Source organism: Rhea pennata, chromosome 1, assembly GCF_028389875.1.
Source record: "Rhea pennata isolate bPtePen1 chromosome 1, bPtePen1.pri, whole genome shotgun sequence".
NCBI lineage: Eukaryota > Metazoa > Chordata > Aves > Rheiformes > Rheidae > Rhea > Rhea pennata.
Window position 1 is genome coordinate 13,985,754 of NC_084663.1, and position 21,991 is coordinate 14,007,744.

At 38.8% G+C, this 21,991-nt stretch overlaps 1 protein-coding gene across 1 annotated transcript in view; it reads right to left on the reverse strand.

Annotated features, from left to right (window-relative positions):
• RELN (reelin) overlaps positions 1 to 21,991 on the reverse strand; it is a gene marked incomplete at its 5' end in the record, with an annotated part of 298,882 nt that overhangs the window by 89,615 nt on the left and 187,276 nt on the right. Inside the window, 8 exons of the mRNA XM_062580854.1 lie at positions 4,941 to 5,177; positions 9,425 to 9,586; positions 10,194 to 10,427; positions 11,421 to 11,487; positions 13,973 to 14,082; positions 15,277 to 15,405; positions 18,651 to 18,859; positions 21,150 to 21,262. Coding sequence (XP_062436838.1) covers positions 4,941 to 5,177; positions 9,425 to 9,586; positions 10,194 to 10,427; positions 11,421 to 11,487; positions 13,973 to 14,082; positions 15,277 to 15,405; positions 18,651 to 18,859; positions 21,150 to 21,262 — 1,261 coding nt within the window. The remainder of the gene's footprint in view (positions 1 to 4,940; positions 5,178 to 9,424; positions 9,587 to 10,193; positions 10,428 to 11,420; positions 11,488 to 13,972; positions 14,083 to 15,276; positions 15,406 to 18,650; positions 18,860 to 21,149; positions 21,263 to 21,991) is intronic.

Genomic DNA, 21,991 nt, shown 5'->3' on the forward strand with positions numbered 1-21,991 from the left:
GAAATTACAGGATTATTTCAATTTAAGTGAAATTATTTTTTTAATTTGCACTATTAAAAATGAAGAAAAGAATCAAATGTAAGAGAGGTTCATAATCATTTCAACTTCGAATCCAGCACAGTGTCCTTCTAAATAGAATGATTTTAAGACAGTTCAAGTAGAATGAAAACCCCTCCTTAGTTAGCATATGTTGTTAGTGTCTTCAGAAGAATCTTAGTCCTTTCAGCTTGAACATTTTACAAGACTGTGTTCTTAAATGTGAATAGGACAGGTATTGCAGCTTTTTAAAGAAAATCTCTACAAATCATCATGCAACTATAAAGGACTACATTAAGTAACAACAGTGATGAACACAACAATCTAAACAAGGGTTGTTCTTATGGCTGACTAAGTTACAACTCATCAACCTAGTTGAGAAATTCCTCACCTATCAAAACGTAGAGTAAAACATAATAGCTTTTCCCCCTGTAAAACTCAAGGTCAGAAGGAAGTCAGTATAAGGGCTAAGATTAGAAGTCAGAGCTACTTAGCACTCTGTTTTAATGTGAGTTCACTGACCCACACTGTTGTCTACAGTTTCCTTTCCTGGAGAGCAATTATGCTTTAAATGGCAGCCTTGTACCTTAAAGCTTTAGAAGAAATTACTGAAAGTTGACATGAGTTTTGTAATTATCAAATTTGCTGTTATTTGGAACAAGTTTAAGCTTCAGGCTCCTTTTCACTCTTTGACCTTGCTCTTCTGTGGTTTCATTTCCCAAAGCAAGATCCATCTAATGATGCCTTGTTGATCTACGTAGATCAACATCCATTAATTGACTGAGAACGTTCTCCAGGCCTTCACCGCTTGAGCGCTGTCAAGGTCTGGCCCAGAAAGCAGTAAGCTGCCCTCTTGAGATACTGTATCTCAGCTCTATGTTTGGTACCCAGTCAGTGTCATTAGGCTTTTTCTTCTCGATAGAATGGATTATTTTCAATTGAGCAGGGGATACACTTATCAACAGTCCAGCTGACAACCTGCAGTTTGTGGCTGCATTTTCAGATGCATTTAGAATGTGTCTCAGAAGAATTTGTTTGGGTAATGTCAGAATTTCTTTTTCTTCCAAACTTTATCTTATGCTTTTCAAAATGACAAATATCATCAATTTAAAATTTAAAGCTGACTTGGGCTGACGTGGTTTTAATTTCTATAATGCAACTTGAAAATAGATGACTGAAGTGGGAAATCAAAGTTTTACAGAAGCTATCTTGGGAAATCTGCCAGTACATCCATGCCTTTCAGTTAGGTAGCAAAAATTACATATATCAATTATTTGGATGATTTGACATTGCACACAGAAATCTGAGGACAACAGACCAGAGTTACTTAAAGTTCAACTGAACAGAATAAGAAAATTGAAACTAAATAGTCTGATTAGGCATCTGCTTAGAAGCTGTCTTCCCCAAAGGCATAAGTACACACACCTAATAAAAAGTGAATGTTTAGCACTCAGCCTAGGTGCAAAAAATTAAATTTTTCATGTTGTCTCTGTTTCCATAAAAGCTTCTCTCTATTCAGTAATAATCAGAAAAATAGTCTCATTCTCTGCTCTTTTTTTCATGGTAGCAGTCAAATAATGATTAAAACACTTTAAGTTTAGTATTCATTTTAATGTAATAACTCAGCCACTGGATAACGTTCAAAGTACATTAAGGAAGCATTTTTTTAAAATCAAAACAGCTCTTTAAAATGAATATTAAGAAAACATGAAAAGGGAAGCTAGTGAGGAGATGAAGAGGACAACCTGTGATGTTCCGTAAGAAGCAGGGGAGGAAATTATGGGGGGAATATTATGGGTTCACAAAGTCCTTCATCATCCACAGACTGCCTCCAGCTGAACAACGCTAGCATTAAAGGTGTGTGCGCCACCTTACCTGCCACTTCTTCATTTGCCAATTCTCCTGTGGATATGGTTAGGGCAAGGCTTTTCTGCTAGAATATCAAATGTTTTCTTTCTTTGTTCTAAGAAACACATAGCTGGAATACATACCCACATTGTACAGAAAGCAGACTAACGCTCCTGGTGTAATAATAATTAGCTAAAAAATCTTCAGAAATAAGAATACAGAGGATTTTTTTTTGTATAAATATTTAGTTGTGGGCTGATTTCTAGTGGGTATATAATGAGACCTGTGCAGGCAGGGGAGCACAATACCCACCGGTGCCTGCAGAACCATCACTCCACCTCTGAGCGCTGTGAACTAATTGGCACTTCTGGGAATGATATCACGGCAAATGTCAGCCAATCGTCCTTTCTCTAAACTGCTAGGGGATTCCCAGATTTACTACATTTTCAAGGCCAGTTCTTTCAGGAATACTGAAAAGCCACACAGATACAACCAATTTTGTAAAGCTTCACTGAATTTTCACGACAGGCAGAGTCCAAACACTCACACTGGTCCCATTTCTGCTTTCATCAAATGCAGGGGAAGCTTTTGTCTTTTTGCATCACATCATACCTTCTGCATTAGGTAACTCCTAATTGTAATGCTATACTTTAAATATATTGTTTACTTGAAAGAAACATTCTGCATATGGTGGAGTATTAAACAAACTAAAAGACAAAATATTCTATAAACATGGGTAAAATATCAAGCTGATGCAGTGCAATGGTATTAGATTGTCCCATACTGGTAGTTCATTATGAGCCAGCCTGTTCCAGGGACACTCTCATAATGACTCTCATAATGCAATAGTTAAATGCATCTCAGCAAGTGACTGTACAGATTCCAAAATACTCCAGATGTATTTGGGTTTAAACCTTGCCTGCATAAGAGCATTTTGGAGAGGTATTGACATACACCATAAAACACTTTGTGTCCTGGAGTCCCTTCAGTGTACAGACTACACTTGCTGTAAGCAAGTGTTAAGAACTAATGTCAAACCAAATATTGATGATTACCACCAAATCAAATGACTCTTCCAGTTACAGACCATGACAAAACAGTTGCAAATGCAACTTGCTTAGAACCTGTGTATATTAACAAAACCACTCTTTTCTAAATGCCATCAGATACTGAAATGAACAACCTTCCCCTCAACAAAAATAAAAAATCCCCTCCTCATTTTTCTCCAATTTTAAGCAGAAATACTTTAGGTTTACAGATTCTGAAGCTGAAATGAAGGCCTAATCAAAGGTCTCCTAGTGAAAATGAGCCTTGAGATGACACACTGTAAAATGACTTATAGGATATTTACTATAGTTCTACTAATGAAAAAGCAATTGTCAGAGTTTTCTCAAGAGGATGGTTTCAGTGCTACTGCAAACTCTGTTCGTAGAAAGTCATGAGTTAGAAAATGAGAACCAAATGGACTCACAGCTGGGAAAAGCCAACAATAATTAATTTAACTACCAGCCATTTGTACAGACTCTGTATAAGTTTAAAAATTTCCCTTGAGACAAACAAGGTCAGTGAAGGACAGAGTTCATGTCTTCCAGTGATAATGAAAAATACTTATACATAAATAGTAGGGAAGTATTGCAAAGGCTTTATTTCTTTATTTGACGCATGGGAAGATCAACATTTCCACTATGACAGAACACTACAAATCCCAGACTGTATGTGGAACAGAGAATTTAGCTTAGCATTTATTATTTTGATTCTGATTTAGAGTCATAGGAGGAAAAGAAAGAGGAACTTTAAATAACCTACCCCCCTATCATGATAAACTGGTCTTACAGGAACAGAGAGAAAATAATGTCATTAAAGGGCTTTCATTCCAACTCTTTGATTAAGAAAATGCAAACAGTTTGAGCCCTAACACATTGTTTCATTTTAATGAGCAGCGAGTACCTTCCCTGTCCTTATTAAAGTGGTTAATGGTGCTTCTACTGCCTCATTATCACCACGAGAACGCATTCGGTGTTGTTCCTACTGCTAAGCCAACGCCTTTTAGTTTGAGAGATGATCAGAAAGTCAAATTAGATTGCTCACTCATACTTGTTAATAAAACTCCTATGGTATTTTTCTGGATGCCCATAGGGATGTTACAATTACTTATATTTTCTTAAGGTTTCTTATAATCACTACAGTTGTACTTTCTCCAAATAAAAATATCCATGCTAATTAAACCCATAGTAGGTTTAAATGTTGATCAGAGTAAGATGAAACTACATTATCTGGATTTAATCAAAACACAGAAATTAAACTGAGGTTACCTTGTATTGAATCCAAACATTACATTCATGTACTACAAAATTTAATTTTTATGAAACAGCTTGGCAATTTACTAAAAGAGCTCATTTCTGCACAACGCTAACATATTTTTCTTTTTCATTTTTTTCTTTTTTTTTTTGTTGCCTTTAAAGGTACATGCTTATTGTTTTAGGGCAAGTGACATTTTCTTGCTTTCTGTTTGTAAATACACTGCACATTTTGGATATAACTGTGATGCATGTGGTAATGTTGATCACAGCACCAGGCAAAATAACTACAAATGGCTACTTACAGCATTCTGCCAACATTCTGCTGTCTTTCCTATTTTGAAGTGTAATATAATGTCCACACAAACGGACAGGAATGTTACTTATAAAATATTCAGAGTCTATACTTTACAGATCATTTCATAGCCTGTATTCCTGAATTAATCTAGCTGGATTTTAAGTGATAGTTACAGATTTTTTCCATATTATTTATATTGGGATCTCTTTAAATATTTTCTGGCGGAAGAAAAGCTACTTTCACAGTTCCCATCAAACATAAATCTCTGTGCAATGAGGTGTAAAAATTTACTCCTAATTGCAATTAGATCAGTGACTGTATTTTTGTTCCTAATGTGTGGATGAGACACAATTACTCTGAATAGCTGCCAGAAAGACTCATTTGCAGAAATCACTTAGTTCTTAGCAGGGTGAATAGACAAAGAAAACAGAAGTAGAATATAAATGAATAAACGTTCTCACCAAAGCGTCCAGTCATGACCACAGTAAGGCTGAACGTTTCCCAGGTAGAATCCCAGTGACTGCGTAACTTCAACTAAGTTGGTGAAGTCCAGGCTAATGCTATTGAAAAGCACAGAGGTCATGATGATTTCATCAATAGCCCATACGTCTTCACCCTGAGAAGAGTGATATGGTTGCCACCATCTGAACTGAATGCCAAATTGTCTTGCATCTTCAGGCAGCTCCACAGAAATTATTCTGGAAAATAAAACAAAATTATTATTGAAAGTCTTGCTGCATGTAATAATACCAGGAGGGCATATTTTACGGTTCTTTTTTCCTATTGACTCTAAAAATTATAGGTTAAATTCAGCCTCCAAATATCCTAGCTTCCACTGGCATAGCTTCTGCTGGTGACAGGGGCAGGAGAATCATTACAGTTCTCTTGGTAGAAAGAGAGGTTCCTCTCTTGGAAAAACAACCACGTGCAAAAGCCACAAAGGGTTTCCACAGATACTGCACATTTTGCTTTTACTGTGGATCTTTGCAGATTTTACAGTTGCTCTTCCTTGCCAGAAGAAATCTGAATGCCCTCTAGCTGAAACCCAGCCATAATCCAGTGGCTTCAACTTGCAAAGGGGAGAGCTATTAACACTGACTTACAAATTGCAGCTCCACTTTCTCAGACTCTGTGATTCCTCAGATCAGGATTTTGTCCTGATCTGAGGAAATGCAACTTCTTAATACCCGTGCTTGATTCAGTACAGCACCTATTTCTTGCCTATGTGTCTCTTGTCCTAGAAGAATCAACCCTTGTAAATTGTCCTATTCAAGTAGAAAAGGTTCATTTCGTCAGGTAGCGCAATTTTGTGTAATCTTTTATGGTGCACACTTTTTTTCAGTGGTTGCATAGAGATGCTACTGTAGGTAAATCTCAGGAGCTTATCCTGGTATGCAAGGTCACCTGATTTGTCATGGCAGCTATGTCAACAAACCTGTAATTGACAAACTGCAAATAAAATTAAGAGTAATATCTAATTTCCAGCAGCAATTATTGTACACAGCAGCAGGGAGCATGCATTAATTGCCACAGCAATGACACGTTCTTGAAAGCTCCATAAATCACCAGTACTGTGATGCCCTGTGCAACACACATGTGAAACAGGGTGGCAAAAGGGACATTTGTCTCCATTGGTGTGTAATTAGATGCTGGCAAAAGCGTTTTCACCAAACTCATCGTGTAGCTGATATTTTTTCTTTCTCTATTAGAGAAGTAAACAAACAAACAAAAACCGTCTTACATTTTGCACCAAGTATTTCCAGATTTAGTGCTTTCTAAGGTGTTTGTTTTGATGCTTTATTCCATGTGTATGAAACAGTCTTGTGCCTTTGGCTTTCATAGTGCCCAACCATCCCAACCATGCTCTTAAAAATGACTTGCTAACTATCCTTGTAAAGATGAAATTTATGATACAATGTGTAATGACACACTGATTTTAAAGAAGAATGTGTTAATCAATTAGCCACTTGACTAATCAAGTGGGAAGCACTCAGAAAGTCCTGACTGGCTACGAGAAGCTTTCTGCTGGTTAAGAGAGCAGCATCAAGGGACTGTCAAAGAAATGGGCTGCAACGTCCCAGTGGCAATGGATCAGTAGCGCAAACCCTCTGGATGACAGATATATTTCTTTTGCCACTCAAGTAAACTTCAGACCTTCAGACCCCTCAAAGGAAAAGACCCATCGCTCCCAGGCACACAACCACGAGGCTACTATTTCTTCCTACCAAGAGATGCCTAATTAGCGTCAAAGCTCCAACTTTGGGGGGTCAATTTTTAAAGGTGCAAATGACACTAAACTGCCGCCGATGCCAAAAGGAACCGATGCTTTGGTCTTTCATTGGTGTGAAACCGAGGAAAGCCGGTCTCCCGGCTGCCAGGAACGCTGTACGCAGCACACGACTTTTGCAGCCACCTGTGTGAGGTAATGCTCCTTTCTGGTCCTGGACACATTTCTCCCTTAGTGGCTAACTGCTCCTGTATCTTCCCTTTAACTCTTAACTCTGTCATAAGCTCACCCACATGGAGACTTATCCTCATTGACAAAAATTTACAGAAAATCCTAAGTTATAACACGTACCACTGGTACACAGATAGATTGTTAAAATGTTCAACACATTAAAATAAGCTTCTCATCCCAGGGGATCAAGCAAACACAATTTAAAAACGCTAGTGTAAACCACCGTGCACGGCACATATGTTAGCATGCAGAACCTGGCTACAACTACAGTTACAACAGCTTCTCTGTCTGGCTTTGATTTGTTGGAGATAGATGGAGGGGGAGGGAGATTCTTGCTAATGACTTTTCTGCTGCAGAGAAGAAAAGTGTTCTTACTAACATTACCAGCTACCATTAGATTTCTTAAAAACCAGCTGGGAGACCTTTGCTCTGATCTCGTTTTTTCAAGCTACGCGCATACCTAATATTGAAAAGCCACCGCTGTTTTGCTCAGAAGAAAAATGCAGCTGTCAAATGTTAGCAGATTAAATGCATCTTTTCAGCAGAACATTAAATGTGTAATTATTTTTTGTGTGACTGAAGATTAATTACATTTCTGGACACAGATTGATTGTCAAACTTTACAGCAGTCCATCTATGTTACCAAAAATACTGATATTTTTAGACAACATAATAAAAAAAGGTGAAGCTATCTTCATGTTCTTCATCATAATTATTGCCAGCATTACCTTCAGGTTTGTATGTCTGTCATTTTTCTATCTACCTGGAGCAGACTGTACATATCCCAGGGCAAAACCTTCCTAATCTGAGTATGTTACACTTACCTCTTTGCCCTGTCAGAACAACAGAAACTAAGTGTCTCATACTGAATCTCCAAAATCTAGCATCAATATAATTTACTACATTAATATCTTAAACTTCATTAAAATAAGTCACCAGAATGTGTATTTTCCTTTTTGTTATAAAAAATTAACAGTGCTATATATTAAAAACCTTTAGAGAAATATAATTCCTACAGCTATAATCTTGAATCTAAGAATTAGAAACAAGACAACATAAAATATCTATGTGACTCTAATAAAGGACATGAAAGGAAATTTTGAACAAGTTTTATGAATGTTTCAGGTCATAGGGTATTTCCTATGGTAACATTTAAAACTTCAGAAATTAAAGCCCACATACAGTCATTCCACTAAGATTCCACTAAGATAATAAATTTCTTATTGATTCTAGGAAATACATCAACTGATATGATTTTTTTTCCATTAGAATATTCTTAATCACCTTTTGTCCCACTGAGTTATTAACAAGAGGAGGAAATTTAATCTTTTTTTTTTTTTTTTTTTTTTTTTTTTTTTTTTGATACAGGCTGATCTGAGTTTGGTAAATGTAAATTATATGTAGCTACATCTAGCTGAAGTGAATGCACACCTGTCTGAAGTCCCATACCTGAGGTTTACTCAGGCCTTATCCTGCAGCTGGCTGGAGAGGAACAGCGCAGGACGCAGGGCAGCACCCCGCGGAGCAGGACTCAGGAGCAGACACACTGGCAGGGACCTGCAAAGTCAGCTTAGCTTTGCCCCTCATCCAGCCCCTCACGGAGCCCCTCCTTTCACCCAGATTTATTTATTGGCTTGGTTGCAGGGTCTCATGAAACTCTGCTTCCCGATTTGAATGAGACCACGCAGGGCCAGCCCGAACAGCTCCGGGCTTGCAGCGCACACACACTCACGGAGACTCTTGATTCCTTCTGCGTGTGCATGATTCAAGTCGGTAGACAGCTTCACAAATGCAACAATAAATGTATTCTTCCCTGCATATGTTAAATATGGATAAATATCTCTAAACTGGAGCCATATGCAGGTGCTGCCAAACATGATGAGCTCTTTGTTTGGCTTCCTCATGATTTGCAAAGCTCCCCAGGAACAGACGTTGGCAGGTCCTCCCAGATCACTGAATCCAACCCACACTCACAGGCACAAAGTCGTGTAATCCCTTTCATAAACACAGCAGGAGCAATTTCCCTGCAGACCTAGAGAAACCGTCATGGTCAGACTTCATTCTGCTGTGCCTGCAAACTCCTAATCCCAGGAGATGTGGTAGTAAAGGTATCTTTCGCTTCAAAGCTGCAAATAATTTATGTTAATTTTTTGCTACAAGTAGCTGCTTCCCTGGGAAGCGACGTGCCCCTATTTCCCACCAGTACATTTCTTCCTCTTCATCCCGCGCTGCCTCGGCTTGTTCTGCCACGTCGCCTGAGAGCTGGACCTCATTAAATCCACAAATTCCTTGCTACAGAAGCAGGCAAAAAAGGGGGAGTGATAGCTCCTGGTGTGCAACCCTCACCCGGCTCGCGCCCGCACCAGGTGCCCCCGCCTGGGCACGGACATCTCAGCGCAGAAGTATTTATTCTCAGCGCTGCCGCGACTCCCACGACCAGGATTAACTGCATACAGATAACACTCCTCGTAACACCCACGCACACACCTGGGCTCGTGGTAGTTCAGGTAAGAATAGTGCTCCAGCAGTTTCCAGGTAATGCCGTTGTCGTAGGAGTAGTGCAGTAACACTCCCTCGCCCGGCTGATCGGGTGCTTTGCAGGTGCTCAGTACCGACTTGCTTCCCAGGCGCAGTGTGAACTGGAGGAACCTGGACCAGAATTGCATTAATACTTGTAAGGTACCATTTACACAGTGGGTTTTTTTTAACTACCCAGGTTTGCTTTCTGATCTCCTCAATCCAGACAAATGTTGACAAATATCAGTTATGGGCTTTTGTATGTGCAATTTGCTTTTACTGTCAAGTAATGCAATGTGGCACATATTTTTTAAAAATGCCAATTTTACAGCATTTAATTATTTATTAGGCACTGAAGAGGAGGCAGAGATAGTGAATGGATCTAATCAGCTGCCACAAGCTGTCAAATGAACAGAACCTTATAAATAATTAATTAGCGCTTGGCTTTGACACTCAGGTTTGATATTAACATTTCATATTTTCCAACCTGGCTGTTCAATAACTTCCCCCCCAGTCTATTTTAGGCCCTGTTGTTTACAAAGCTGGGAAGAAAGGAAATGCTGCATGGGAATTAAATCACAATTAAAACATGGAATTGAGAGTTTTCTTTAAAAACTTCTCTTCCTGCTAAAATGATTGGCTTAAGAACACAGCGGTTTGTGGCCGAAAGGGCAGGGACTCCTATCGCAGCGCCGTTTCCCCGTTCCTTTACATCGTATCGCCACTCTTTCCTACTCACCTGGACTGGGAGCTGTCCAGAAAAGATGTGATGAGCTGGCGCCTCCCATCTTTGTTAAAAACCAAGGCCTTGCCGCTTGCTAGGACCCCGCAGCCAAAGCTGACCTCAGCACCGCGGATGGAGTAGAAATTGTGGTAGGAGGAGAGCCGGGAGCTGGCGAAGCTCTCCGAGATGAACATGGGGAAGGTCTGCGAAGCCGTCTCGCAGGCAGGCCCTGAGAAACCAGGATCACACCTGGCGGCAAGCAGAATGAAATAACATAGTTGGTGCCATCTTTTCCTTTTACCCGTCTTCTCCTGTGGCTGGTTGGCAGCCTAGAGGGATGGTTGGAATCTTTCATGATCTGAAGATGATACCTACAAAGCTCCTCTCAAATCTCAGAACCAAGAACCACTTTAAACTTTATTTAGGTATTTATTTAGTATTTTACAGCTAATACCATTCTTCTAGTCATAACATTTTTTTTTCAATCTAAAAAATCAAGATTATGCCTTAAAAATACCCAAACAGTATCTACATACGACATACCATACAGGAATTTTTTTTTAGTTTGTCTTTGGTACAAAAATATCATTGACATAATTTAGAGTTCTTCATATGTGAAGTGATTAATTTACTTTTATCTGTAGCATGTCAGATGTGATTACAGGAAACTGTAAAAGAACACAGTGCATGGTGGGTCAGACTTGGTTTAGAACCTGAAATTAGTTATATCAATACTTTGAAAGTGCTTACTGATCTGGAGTCAGTATCTTTATTTTTTAGCTGAAACAGTTTTAACAAGCCTAACTCTAAACCCTCTGCACCTTAGGTCTATTAGGCTATGGGATATTAGAACTATGAAAATAGAAATAAAATATTTCTGCAATTTAGTATAAATTTTTTTATAATAAAAAAGTGAACTAGCTCCAAATTTCCTGTAAAAGGGGTATAAAGCACGCATCGCTGACATTTCAATGTACTATGTAGCTCGTTTTAAGGTGAACTGGAAGTCAGATTCTCTCCTGAAAGAGAATTATAAGAGAATTATAGAATTTGCTGCTGTTTAAAAAGATTGATCTTTCTCACTTATCTATCATGTGAGTTTTAGGCATTCTAGGAGCTATGTTAGTTTTATATTTAATCATCTCCAAAGGCAAATACTGAAATGAAAACACTTCAACTTTCAGATCATCAAGCGAACTGTATGACAGAAATTGAATACAACTGTTGAGTTATAACTCTTACTTGCAGCCATTTCTGGTGCACTGTCCTCTCCCTGAGCAGAATTTGAGGCAAGATGGACCAATATAAACTGCAGAGAAAAGAAATTAGTTAAATAGAGGGTTATGTTACGTGATAAACTGAAGAGCAGCAATACAAGAAAGTAGATGGGCCTGATCGTACAGTTACTGCTTTTATCCTAACCCCCCTTGATGGCATAGGTTTACAAAGGATAAAATGCATTTGCTCGTATCTTTCTGTAGAATCCTTTGCTCTGTGTCAAGGATAGCCAGGGATAATTTATTATTCAATGGGTAATATCTATCTGGGGCTTGAGGCCCTGACGATGTTTTAATTAATGTACCTGATTTTTCTAATTTTTCTGTTTTTCTGATATTGTGAAAGAGAAGATTGGATGAGTTGCTTTGTACTGGCCATTTTCTTGCTTTCCCTTTTCTTCACCTTGTTTTGGGGATATTTTCACATTCCAATTGTATGTTCTTGATATAGGCATATATTCCAATTACATGTTCTTGCTTCTCTCACTGTAGTCAACATAAATTCATTGTTGGATTTTTTTGTTGGATTTACTGGAATCACAGTCCACCCTGATTTATTTTAGGGAAACATTAAACATCATGGATTTTCACTAATTCTTCAGATGAAATAAAAATTCAAATCATATGTGCTGAAAAATATTTTGTGCTTGTCTTACTCCTTTATTTCATTTCCTCCAATGATTCCTAATCTTTGTTGATATTTTGTGAAAAATATTAAGGCTGGAAAGATTAGCAAGCCTCAGCATAATCTGCACCTCATTGCACTATCATGAAGACAGGTATTTATCTTGCAGTCAGGAGCTGGGTTTCATGTAGGCTTGATGCTGAGAAACCAGCAGCGTTATCTGGACCTGGGTATAGTCCAAAGCAGTAACGTACTTGTGGACAATGTTCTTTTAACACCACATCCTGATAAGCATGGCTTCATCTTGGATAGTGTCGCCCTTTCAGCGACTGTTACTCGGAGTTACCCACTTGTGTTGTGGCTTTTGGATCATCATTCAAATACCAAACAACTTGAGACCATGTACGACCACCTGTACTTATCCCTGTCTCATAACGCTGCCCATCACAGCAGTGCGTCAGTACTCCTTGGCAGATGCCCTCCAAATCCGTTAGTTACTCCCTGTAACTAATTCCCCATCAGACTTCCTGTGATCTCCAGATTTTCTCACTTTTCAGAGTGCAAAAATTCTGTTCTGTCTGCTTGATTTATCTGCCTGTGCTGAGGTCTCTTTGAGGAGGTGGGAAAAGTAGAAGGGTTAACGATGTAATGATGTTGTTCACAATGAAAAAGCTTTACGGAGGTTGGCAGTTTTCCAGTGTTTCTGAAAGATGGCCAGATTCCAGATTTCACTTAGAGCTTAATTCACATTAGAAAACTGTTCTGAAGCTAGAAGTCAGAGTGCTGAACCCTTGAAATTCTTCTCTCTATTCAAAAATTTCAGTAGTTTGTTAATACTTGCAGGTCTTTTCCTATCACTGTTCCCATCACTTGCTCTTATTTCTGTAAACCTTTCCAACAGCTCTAATCTGCATTTCATTAGGTATCAACTCACCTTTGCAAATGATCACAGACATCAGTGTTTTGATGCCTTCTTATGTAGATATTCAAATATTTTTCCTTCATTTTACTTTCCTTTTGACCTCTGTCATCATCTCTAAAGACAAGGATTAGTACTGTATCCAGAATGTCTAGATGATACTGTACCCAATTAAGGTGAGCAAGGGAGCAATTTTCATTACTTTTTGTGAAAAACTTTAATTCGGGGCATTACATTATCCTGGCAGTTTCAAAGATTTTTTTTTCAAAACTAGGCATTAATCTACTTCTAAAATTTTGTGAAATGTATTTACCATTCCCAGGCTTCACATCAAACCTTATTAGGATTCTCTACCAAATTTCACAGGCAATTTCACATCACTATTAATCTTTATATTATGTATTTAATTGATTCATCTAGCAAAACAAATTCTAGGCATAGTTTACTTCGTTCCAAACACGTCACGCCAATTAGAGAGCTAAGAAATTTACACTTTCTCAAATCTAATACCCATAAGCATGATTTCAATCATGATTGAAGCATGATTTCTAATAAGCATGATTTCAATCATGCTTATTTCTGCATTTCATATAATGTATATCTTATATCTTGTTTTCCTAAAGTACTTTTTTGTATTTTAAAATACAAAATAGCCCAGTGTAGTACCTATTTATGTAATTAGGACTAAGCAGTCAAGAAGAAATGTTATAGTAGGCCCTTGCCTCCAGTATCTTTTTCTGGAAAGCATTCAATTAAAAAAAGTCAATAATTGAGACAGAAGATTTTCTTTTCAAATGACAGGATTCCCCTCCAGATTGAACACATACTTGTTAGCAAGTGTATAAAAAAAGAAAAGGAATAGAATAAACTGAAAATCTCGCTACCTGTGATTCTGGAAAGTATGCTTTTACTTGAAGCAGTGCATAAAAATTTACTCATATGATGTATTACAACCGTGGATAAGAATACTAACTATTATCGATTGCCCACATATTTCCAAGGATTGGTCCTGTCTGACTCCATCGAATCCTGGTGTCACTTGTTAATGCTGCATTGGGAAGGGGAACAGTTATTCGGCTCCACCTGAAATACATATAACATAAATTCTAACATTTTAAACTGATAGTTGTTAGAAAGCTGTATATTTTGCAGATGTGTTTACTTTTATAGAAAGACATTGTTAATCTAAAATTGTTTTAATTTTACAATTGTTAATTCTAAAATCTGCTCAAATGAATCACTGAAGTCACTACAGATTTAGAAAGCATAAATGAAAAATAAAGAATGTGGCTCTTGGTATTTTCATACAGTATGATATGAATGTTATTTACTGCATTATAAAACCCAGTCTTTCTCTTTCTGTATGAATGCATGAAGTCAACAAAGATCACAAGCTACTTTCCTACAGTGACTTCTCCATCACAATGAACATCTTTTAAATTGCATGTAGAATTAAACCTTTTGATATGACTGATCTCTGCTGGGTCGAAACCCCGGGGAATGAGAAGAGGGCCATAAAGGATTTGGCCTACTCTCCCTCTGGGCTGTCATTCTCATGTCCTCCAGACGCTGTACCTGTTACACACACCAGCGTTAATGGCTTCTATGAAAATGACACAGAAATGGGGGGGGTCACCAGATCATACCAGTGCTTCCACTACACTTTCTTCTCGTGGTCATACGCATGGCATGGTACTACTCTGAAGCGTCTATAGAAAGTGGGATACAGTGAGATATACAATCATAGGATTTGCTCTATGCAAGAAGTGTTCACAAGTTCATTTTGCACTTAATGGTACCAAAGATACTTAATAAAAGCAAGGATTACTATAAGAATGCAATCATAATAACAGTGTCCATCTGCTGAAATACAGAGGATGTCTTTCACTGTAACCCAAATATTGGGATTCCAGGTGAGTTAAGATGTCTGAGCATGTAAACAGGGTTTTGACTGATGGTTTTTCTAAGAAGAAAACTTTTATGGCTTTGACAGGGTATAACTTTTCTTTTAATTACTAGTATGTTGTCCTCAGGGCTTTTGTAATTTATGTCTAGAATTACAAAAATAATATTATACCACAGAAGCAGCCTCATATATTTTAAATTTCATTACTGGGCAGCCGGAGAGACCAGAACACTCCTTTTTTTGCTGTCCTTAGCTAGTCAAAAATGAAAGATTACAGGGGGGTGCACGCTTTGCTGCTTTCTTGTGTCACCTATAATTCACATCCTTTTCTAATCTTACATTTCAGTTATTTTTGCAGACAATACTCTCACCCGCTGTAATTTTCCGAGGCGTAGACTGTGCTGTGAGGAAGATGAGGTCCAGCACATAGCTCAGGCAAACACTCGCTATGAAGCAAGGACCAAGAACGACCATGATTTGTTGAAAATTCCAAGCTGACACTAGGGAAGGAAAGAAAGAAAGAAGGAAGGAAGAAAAAGGAAGGAAGGAAGACAGGAAGGAAGGGAGAGAAGGAGAAGGAGAAAGGAAAAGGAGAAGGAGAAGAAGAAGAAAGAAAGAGAAAGAAAAAGAGAAAAAGAGAAAAAAAGAAAAAGCAAAGGAAAAGGAAAAAGAAAAAGCAAAGGAAAAGAAAAAGAAAAAGAAAAAGAAAAGGAAATGAAAAAGGAAAAGGAAAAGGAAAAGGAAAAGGAAAAGGAAAAGGAAAAGGAAAAGGAAAAGGAAAGAAGAAGAAGAGAAAGGAAAAGGAACAGGAAAAGGAAAAGGGAAAGGAAAAGAAAGAGAAAGAGAAAGAAAGAGAAAGGAAAGGGGAGAAGAAAGAGAAAAAAGAAAAAGAAAAAGAAAGAGAAAAAGAAAGAGAAAGAAAGGAAAAAAGGAAAAAAAAGTGAGTATACTTGGCATAAATATGAATGTAGAAGTATCAATATAGAGAAACCCCCAATTCTACTATTGCTGATAATTGATGCAGAAACACGGAAGAGTTTGACTATTCTCAATAGTCCTTGAATAGAAAAGAACACAACATGAAACAAATCTGACTGATCAGATACTTAAAGGGGAACCTGTATCATACACTGAAGACTGACTGAACTTTCATTTCAGCCCTTGTTTGGCCACTAACTAGCTAGAGCTTTTATGCTGTGTTTAAATAAGCTGGTGTTACTCTTACTTCAGCTACAACTGTATTGAATTTTCCAGAATAATGAGGAAAAATTTGGGTTCACCAGAGCCAGACAGCGTAACGCAGGGACAGGACTCCTCTGCCAGCTATGGAGCGGTTTCTATCTGCAGCAGGGGCACCAGCTATTTATGCACCGGTTGTCTCTTCCCCTCCTTCGCTGACAAATACCAGCTTCCCCAGGCTCCGTAGTCACCTGCCTCCTGCAACCGTCATGCCTAATGCAGGTCAGCAAAGGACCATGGACCAGTGAGACCGGCCAGGCCCCACCGGGGACGGCAGGTGGTGGCGGGGGCCGCAGGAGGGGCACTGCCCGGAGAGCACCCAGCGCACCAGCGCGCGTAGGAGCCGGGGCGGCCGCCCGGCTGCCGAGCCCTAGCGCCCTGCCGAGGGGGCCTCCCCCCTCGAAAAGCCTGCAGCAGTTCATGGAGACCTTCACGGCTCAGAGGGACACAACCGTGCGAGAAGGCTCCAGACTGGCCAGGAAAGAGACATGCCTCCGCTGGTCACGTAGACCGGCAATAAACCAGACCATCCACATCCACATCCACAGAACAGTAGGAAATCTCTGAGACCATTCAACGAGTCTAGGGCAATGGATTATTAAAGCCGTACTCTCAAGAGTTCTTTGAAAAGTTCAGTTTTCAAGAAGCTATTACTAGAATTTTTCTCTCTGCATTTCACTGTAATTTATTTTAAAAATATCACGTTTACAATATATGGTTGAAAGGAAAACCTTAGCTGTCTTACATTCCAAAGATCATCAAAAAGTAATATAAGCAAGTGCTTAATTTATTAAGGATTCGGTATTATACTGCAATACTCTTGTAATGTAATTTCTTCCATATAATTAGTTTGCAATATTCTGTTTTATTTTAAGTAATATCAATGAAGCTTTATAAAAGTCCTAACTCATCACCTCAATGCTAAATTATTGGATTATAACTTTTCATTTTCACTGTAATTGGCTGAGAATATTACTTTATTAAGTGTATGATCCGTGTGCTATCATAAATGTGTACTAAAATTGTGTATAGAGGTTTTGACTAATTCATTTCAGTTTTAATCATACTGTTATCCTGAAGGGCTATATTTACTGAATATATTCTGTGCAATTCTCTTACATTTACAGTAACTAAAGCATTATGAATAATGCTATACACCAGGAGAGAGGAAGTGTTACAATATTTGTGAACTGCAGATAGGGTTTATGGGGAGCTAGTGATTCTTTTGTTATGAAGAAGCTCACTTCTGCTTCAAAAATAGTTTACGTGAAGGAAGAATATTAATCTTTCAAAATACACTAATTGCCATTAGTAATGGAATATTTAAGATAGAGATTTTATATATATAACATGTTGACTGGCTGAGTGTTTACATGCAATCTTTTCACTTTCTGTGCATAAAAAATGTAATTGTCTTCCCTTCATATCAAATATGAGTGTGATGCCTTGTTTTTTGCAGCCCCTTGAGTTCTGCTGCCCTACAAGTTACTAGGACTGTCATGCTAATGGAGCTCTTTGCAGACAGAAGAAGTTGCCTTGGATCATGGATATGATAAGAATTTACAGTCTGCTAGCTACTTTAAACCTGTGGCATGGCTCTTACTCCAGAAAAAAAAATATATATATAAAAAAAAAGAAAAGAAACATCAACAAGGATGGCAGAGAGAAACTCCTTTCTAGTGGCAGGTTCAATAACAAGGGGCAATGACCATAAAATTGTGGCTTGAAAGGTTTGGACTAGACATTATGAAATACTTTTTTACTCATTGTGTAGCACTAGCGTAGGTCACCCAGAGAGCAGTGCAATATCCTTCAGTGAAGATTTTCAAGTCATGGATAGACAAAGCCTTCATGACCTGACCTGTGCTGGTGATACTCCTACTTCTTGCAAAGGTCCCTTCCAACTACCACTTCTGCGATTCTGTGCAGAAGCAAATGACCCCCTTCTTTTCCATTCCCTGTTCCTTAACTCCATGGAAAAAAACACACTGAATCCCTTTGTAAAGGAAAGCCAGCGAAAGAATTCTGTGGCCGGTCAACAGGTAGTGAGGTCCTCCCACTGATCGTCTTCAGGATGAGGGCCATTTATCACCAATCTTGCAGGAACTACTTTTGCTTGTGGCATCAATAATCTCTGGGAGGTCAGCAGGTGAAGTTGCTACTGTTGCCTTTAATACCTTCACCCCTTCATCCGTATTAAGACGTAAATCTCAAATTCATTGGTAACTGGCACAGAAGTCCCTTCAAAATCACGGGCATATTTCAGAAAAATGCATGTTTCAACCTGGAAATCTGTTGAATACACTTCTTATTGCATGTGAGACACAGAAACCTGGGCATGTGAAGGTCAAGAGAAGAAACATTTGCTTTTGAGTAGCATGCATTTACAGTTATTAATTGGTTTTCTACTTTCCGAGAAAAAAAAAATCCAAACAATTAAATAGATGCTACAAAACAAAATATATCAGAAAGCTGATAATCAAAAGAGAAATCTATCCTGTTGTACCTGTTACCAGGCTGATAAGTTCCACAACCCAGATTGATGGAAAACTGGATCATGTGAGTCACAGTGGAAGGGAGCACTGGAAGGACATGGAAGTAATCCACAGCCCAGACATTCCTGTTATAGCCTTGATGACTTTTTTGTTTCAAACAAAACTTGGTTGCAGGAGTCTGCAGGTCCGGACTAATGACAACAGAAACCAAAGATGGAACCTTTAATAGAAATTAAATCAGTTAGGCTTAAATAAAACAAATAATAATAAAAAGTTATACAGAAAAGTACTATTTAAAATAGCACTTCAATTACATTGAATTAAACATGCCCGTTTTTCTCCTTGTATCATTTCTATTAACTTTTCTTTAATGATCTTTTTCCACAGAAGATCCAAAATAAAAACTTATTCATATTGCGTGCATAGCTATATACACTCTGGGCACCAGTGCTGATAATCACATTACTGGGATCAGTCTGAAGATGACGCTTGTTCTGAAGTCTTTCAGCGCACAGTAACAAAGCAATGTAACTACACATCCAGCCTAAATACGTGAGAATGGAATAACACTACGAGTTCACAGGCGTATCTGGGGAGGATGTTATGTTGCTGAAATAAATAAACTGCTTTACGAAGCTTAGCCTTTGTCCTAAAGCAACGTAATTGGACCCTTATTATGTTAAAAGAGGATGTCAGCTTTAAAACTGGTTGTTTTTAAAAAAACCCTCCACAATGAATTCAGTGTAATTTCAGATCCTATCTTTCCCTGAGTTACCCAATTAATTTTTTTACTATTTTACAATTACAGTTTCCTTAGTCTTAAAAAAAGTTCTACCCTGTCTTTCACACAGAACCAGGAGACGAGGGAAACCAACTACAATGAAACAATGCAAGTGACTCAACACAAATTCTGCCCAAAACTTACTGTAAACATTGGTTCTCTCAATGTTCAAATTACAGTGAAAATGTAGACGTTTATAGACATGTGGTTGAAATCAGCTGCATTTTTAACACCATATTTCCTACATATTGTATGAACATATTCAGCTTAATTTGCAGCACATGCATCCGTGCAAATTACATGCATTTTTGTGTATTGATTTTTGCCATCTTTTTGTGACGGCTCGGTAAGGGCACTGCACAGCTGTGTTACTTTGGTAGCAGGGTACATGTGATCTAAGTCATTCCTTGTCCTAGACTGAAAGGATCCTGACAGCGATTTGACTTTATTATTTTTCCTGCCTGGAAGTGGTGATGGGAAGTTGAACGTAGTTTGAAGGAGGCTGTGTTGAAAGCAGAAGGGAAGCTGCCTGCATGCGCTGTCCGTAACTGCTTTCTGTTGCTTACAGACTTTACGCCTGTATCATTGCAGACCCTCGCAAGGGGCACATGAGAGTATTTAAAAATGGAAATAAGAAGTGTAAACCATGCAGTTTTTCTCTTTGTATCTCAGGAAACTACCCAACTCCTTATCACGTCAGGGCATGTAGATCTGGCCATCGAACCGGAGGCTTTCTAGGGGGTCAGTGAATGGTATTGCACCAAGCACAACAAAGACACCCAGGCATTTCTGAGTAGCTTTCCTCCTCGCCACTTCCCCAGCATGACAGACCCTTCCAGGATGTAGTTCCTGAGTATAAAACTGTGGCTAGCAAGAAGGAGCCTAAACAGAGATGAGAGTAATTACTTGGGAGGAGATGTTGCCACTGAAGTTTCCAGCTGATGGCAAAAGGACGCACCATCCACTCTGTGGAACGAGTTCACATGCATAAGAAGGCATACAGAAATCCACCTAAGAAGGCTTACTGGCGTCATATTTGATAGGGATTAGCTGACTTTCATAATTTCTTTCAGAAATATCCTACCCTTAAACCTCTGCCTTCAACTCCGTAGATGATGCTGATGAACTGAGTATGTGAATGCTCCTCTCAATTTCTTAAATGCTGACAGGAGTTGTATAACCCTGGCAGGCCTCAGATGAAAGCATTTGGCTCTAGTATTCTCTGATAATTAATATTGTAAAGGACTTCTGGGAAATCCCATCGTTCTGGCACACAAAAAACAAGACCCTCAATTTCAAGGCCTGCTTCTGTTCTCTGAGTTCAACACCAAAGCTTTGCTGACTGTTAGATGTCTGCTACACCTAGGCCCCCCACTGACCTTTGAGCAGTGCGGCTCTCCATTAGGCAAGGCGAGCTGTGCTCCATTAGCAGGGCTCCTGCATGTTCCCATGCTTGGAGGTACTCTAGCAATCTGCCCGCTGCCTTCACGTCTGCCTGCTCTCCTGGCCCTAGCTGACATTGCAGGACTGCTCAGGGGTTGAGTAACCAGCCAGAACAGCAGAGTTGTGTTGCACCTTATCATTGCAAGGTCTAGACATGATTTAGGTGCTTGGGAAGCTCATGTTTGACCACCTGTGTAGAATTCAATATACAACATTGTCACGCTGGTTTAAAAATAGATTGCCACCTGGCTTTCCCAACCACCCACTTGTGTTTAAGACAGATTACCTTGTAAGCAGCATAGGTCAGGGTATCGAGAGCTATGTGTTCCTTCCTGCCTTCAATCTTGGCGTAAAGTATGACATCATTTTCATGGGAATCTCCAGAATCACAAGTTCCTCCTGTACAGCACACATTTGAAGGAGAAAAAAGTAATAATTGAAACTTTTGTTATTGGAAAGTAGAATCATATTACACTATCATAATTATGGACATAATTACAATCAGATGTTATTTAACTTAGGGTATGAAACAAAAGAACACAAGTCCTAAGGACACAGTGTATAAGAACTATTTGATCAGATAGGCCATGCCAGAGATCAAGGGCCTGACAATTTTGAAAGCCTCAAGTAACTCTCTTAATCAGGATATTAGAACAGTTTTAATAGAAAATACTGCGGCCAAAAAATCATACATCTATCTGTATGTTTTAAATCCTATTTACATGGAAATACTCTGCTCTTAAATATTTGAGTTCTCATGTGTTTGGACTAGATCAGTGATTTATTTAGTACTCACATCCACTCACATCTTATGTGAAGACCTGTAGAAACTTCTCAGTCTGATTCTTTGCAGCTGAGAACCTCCTCACAGTAGGATACTAGGGAAACTACTTTGCACCTTATCTGATGTGCTTTATCTTCTACTGTCTGCACCACCATCTCAGAAGGAATAGATGGAGTTTGCTCTATCACACAAAACTTGTGACATGGTCACCTCACTGGAAAGGGGCAGGATTTCAGATATCTTCATATCTGTAGAACCCAAAACACTTTTTAAGCTTATTTAGAAGAGGAAATGTGTTGGTACATTTGAGCATAAGCGCTGCTTAAAGTTACAAGATGGGACAT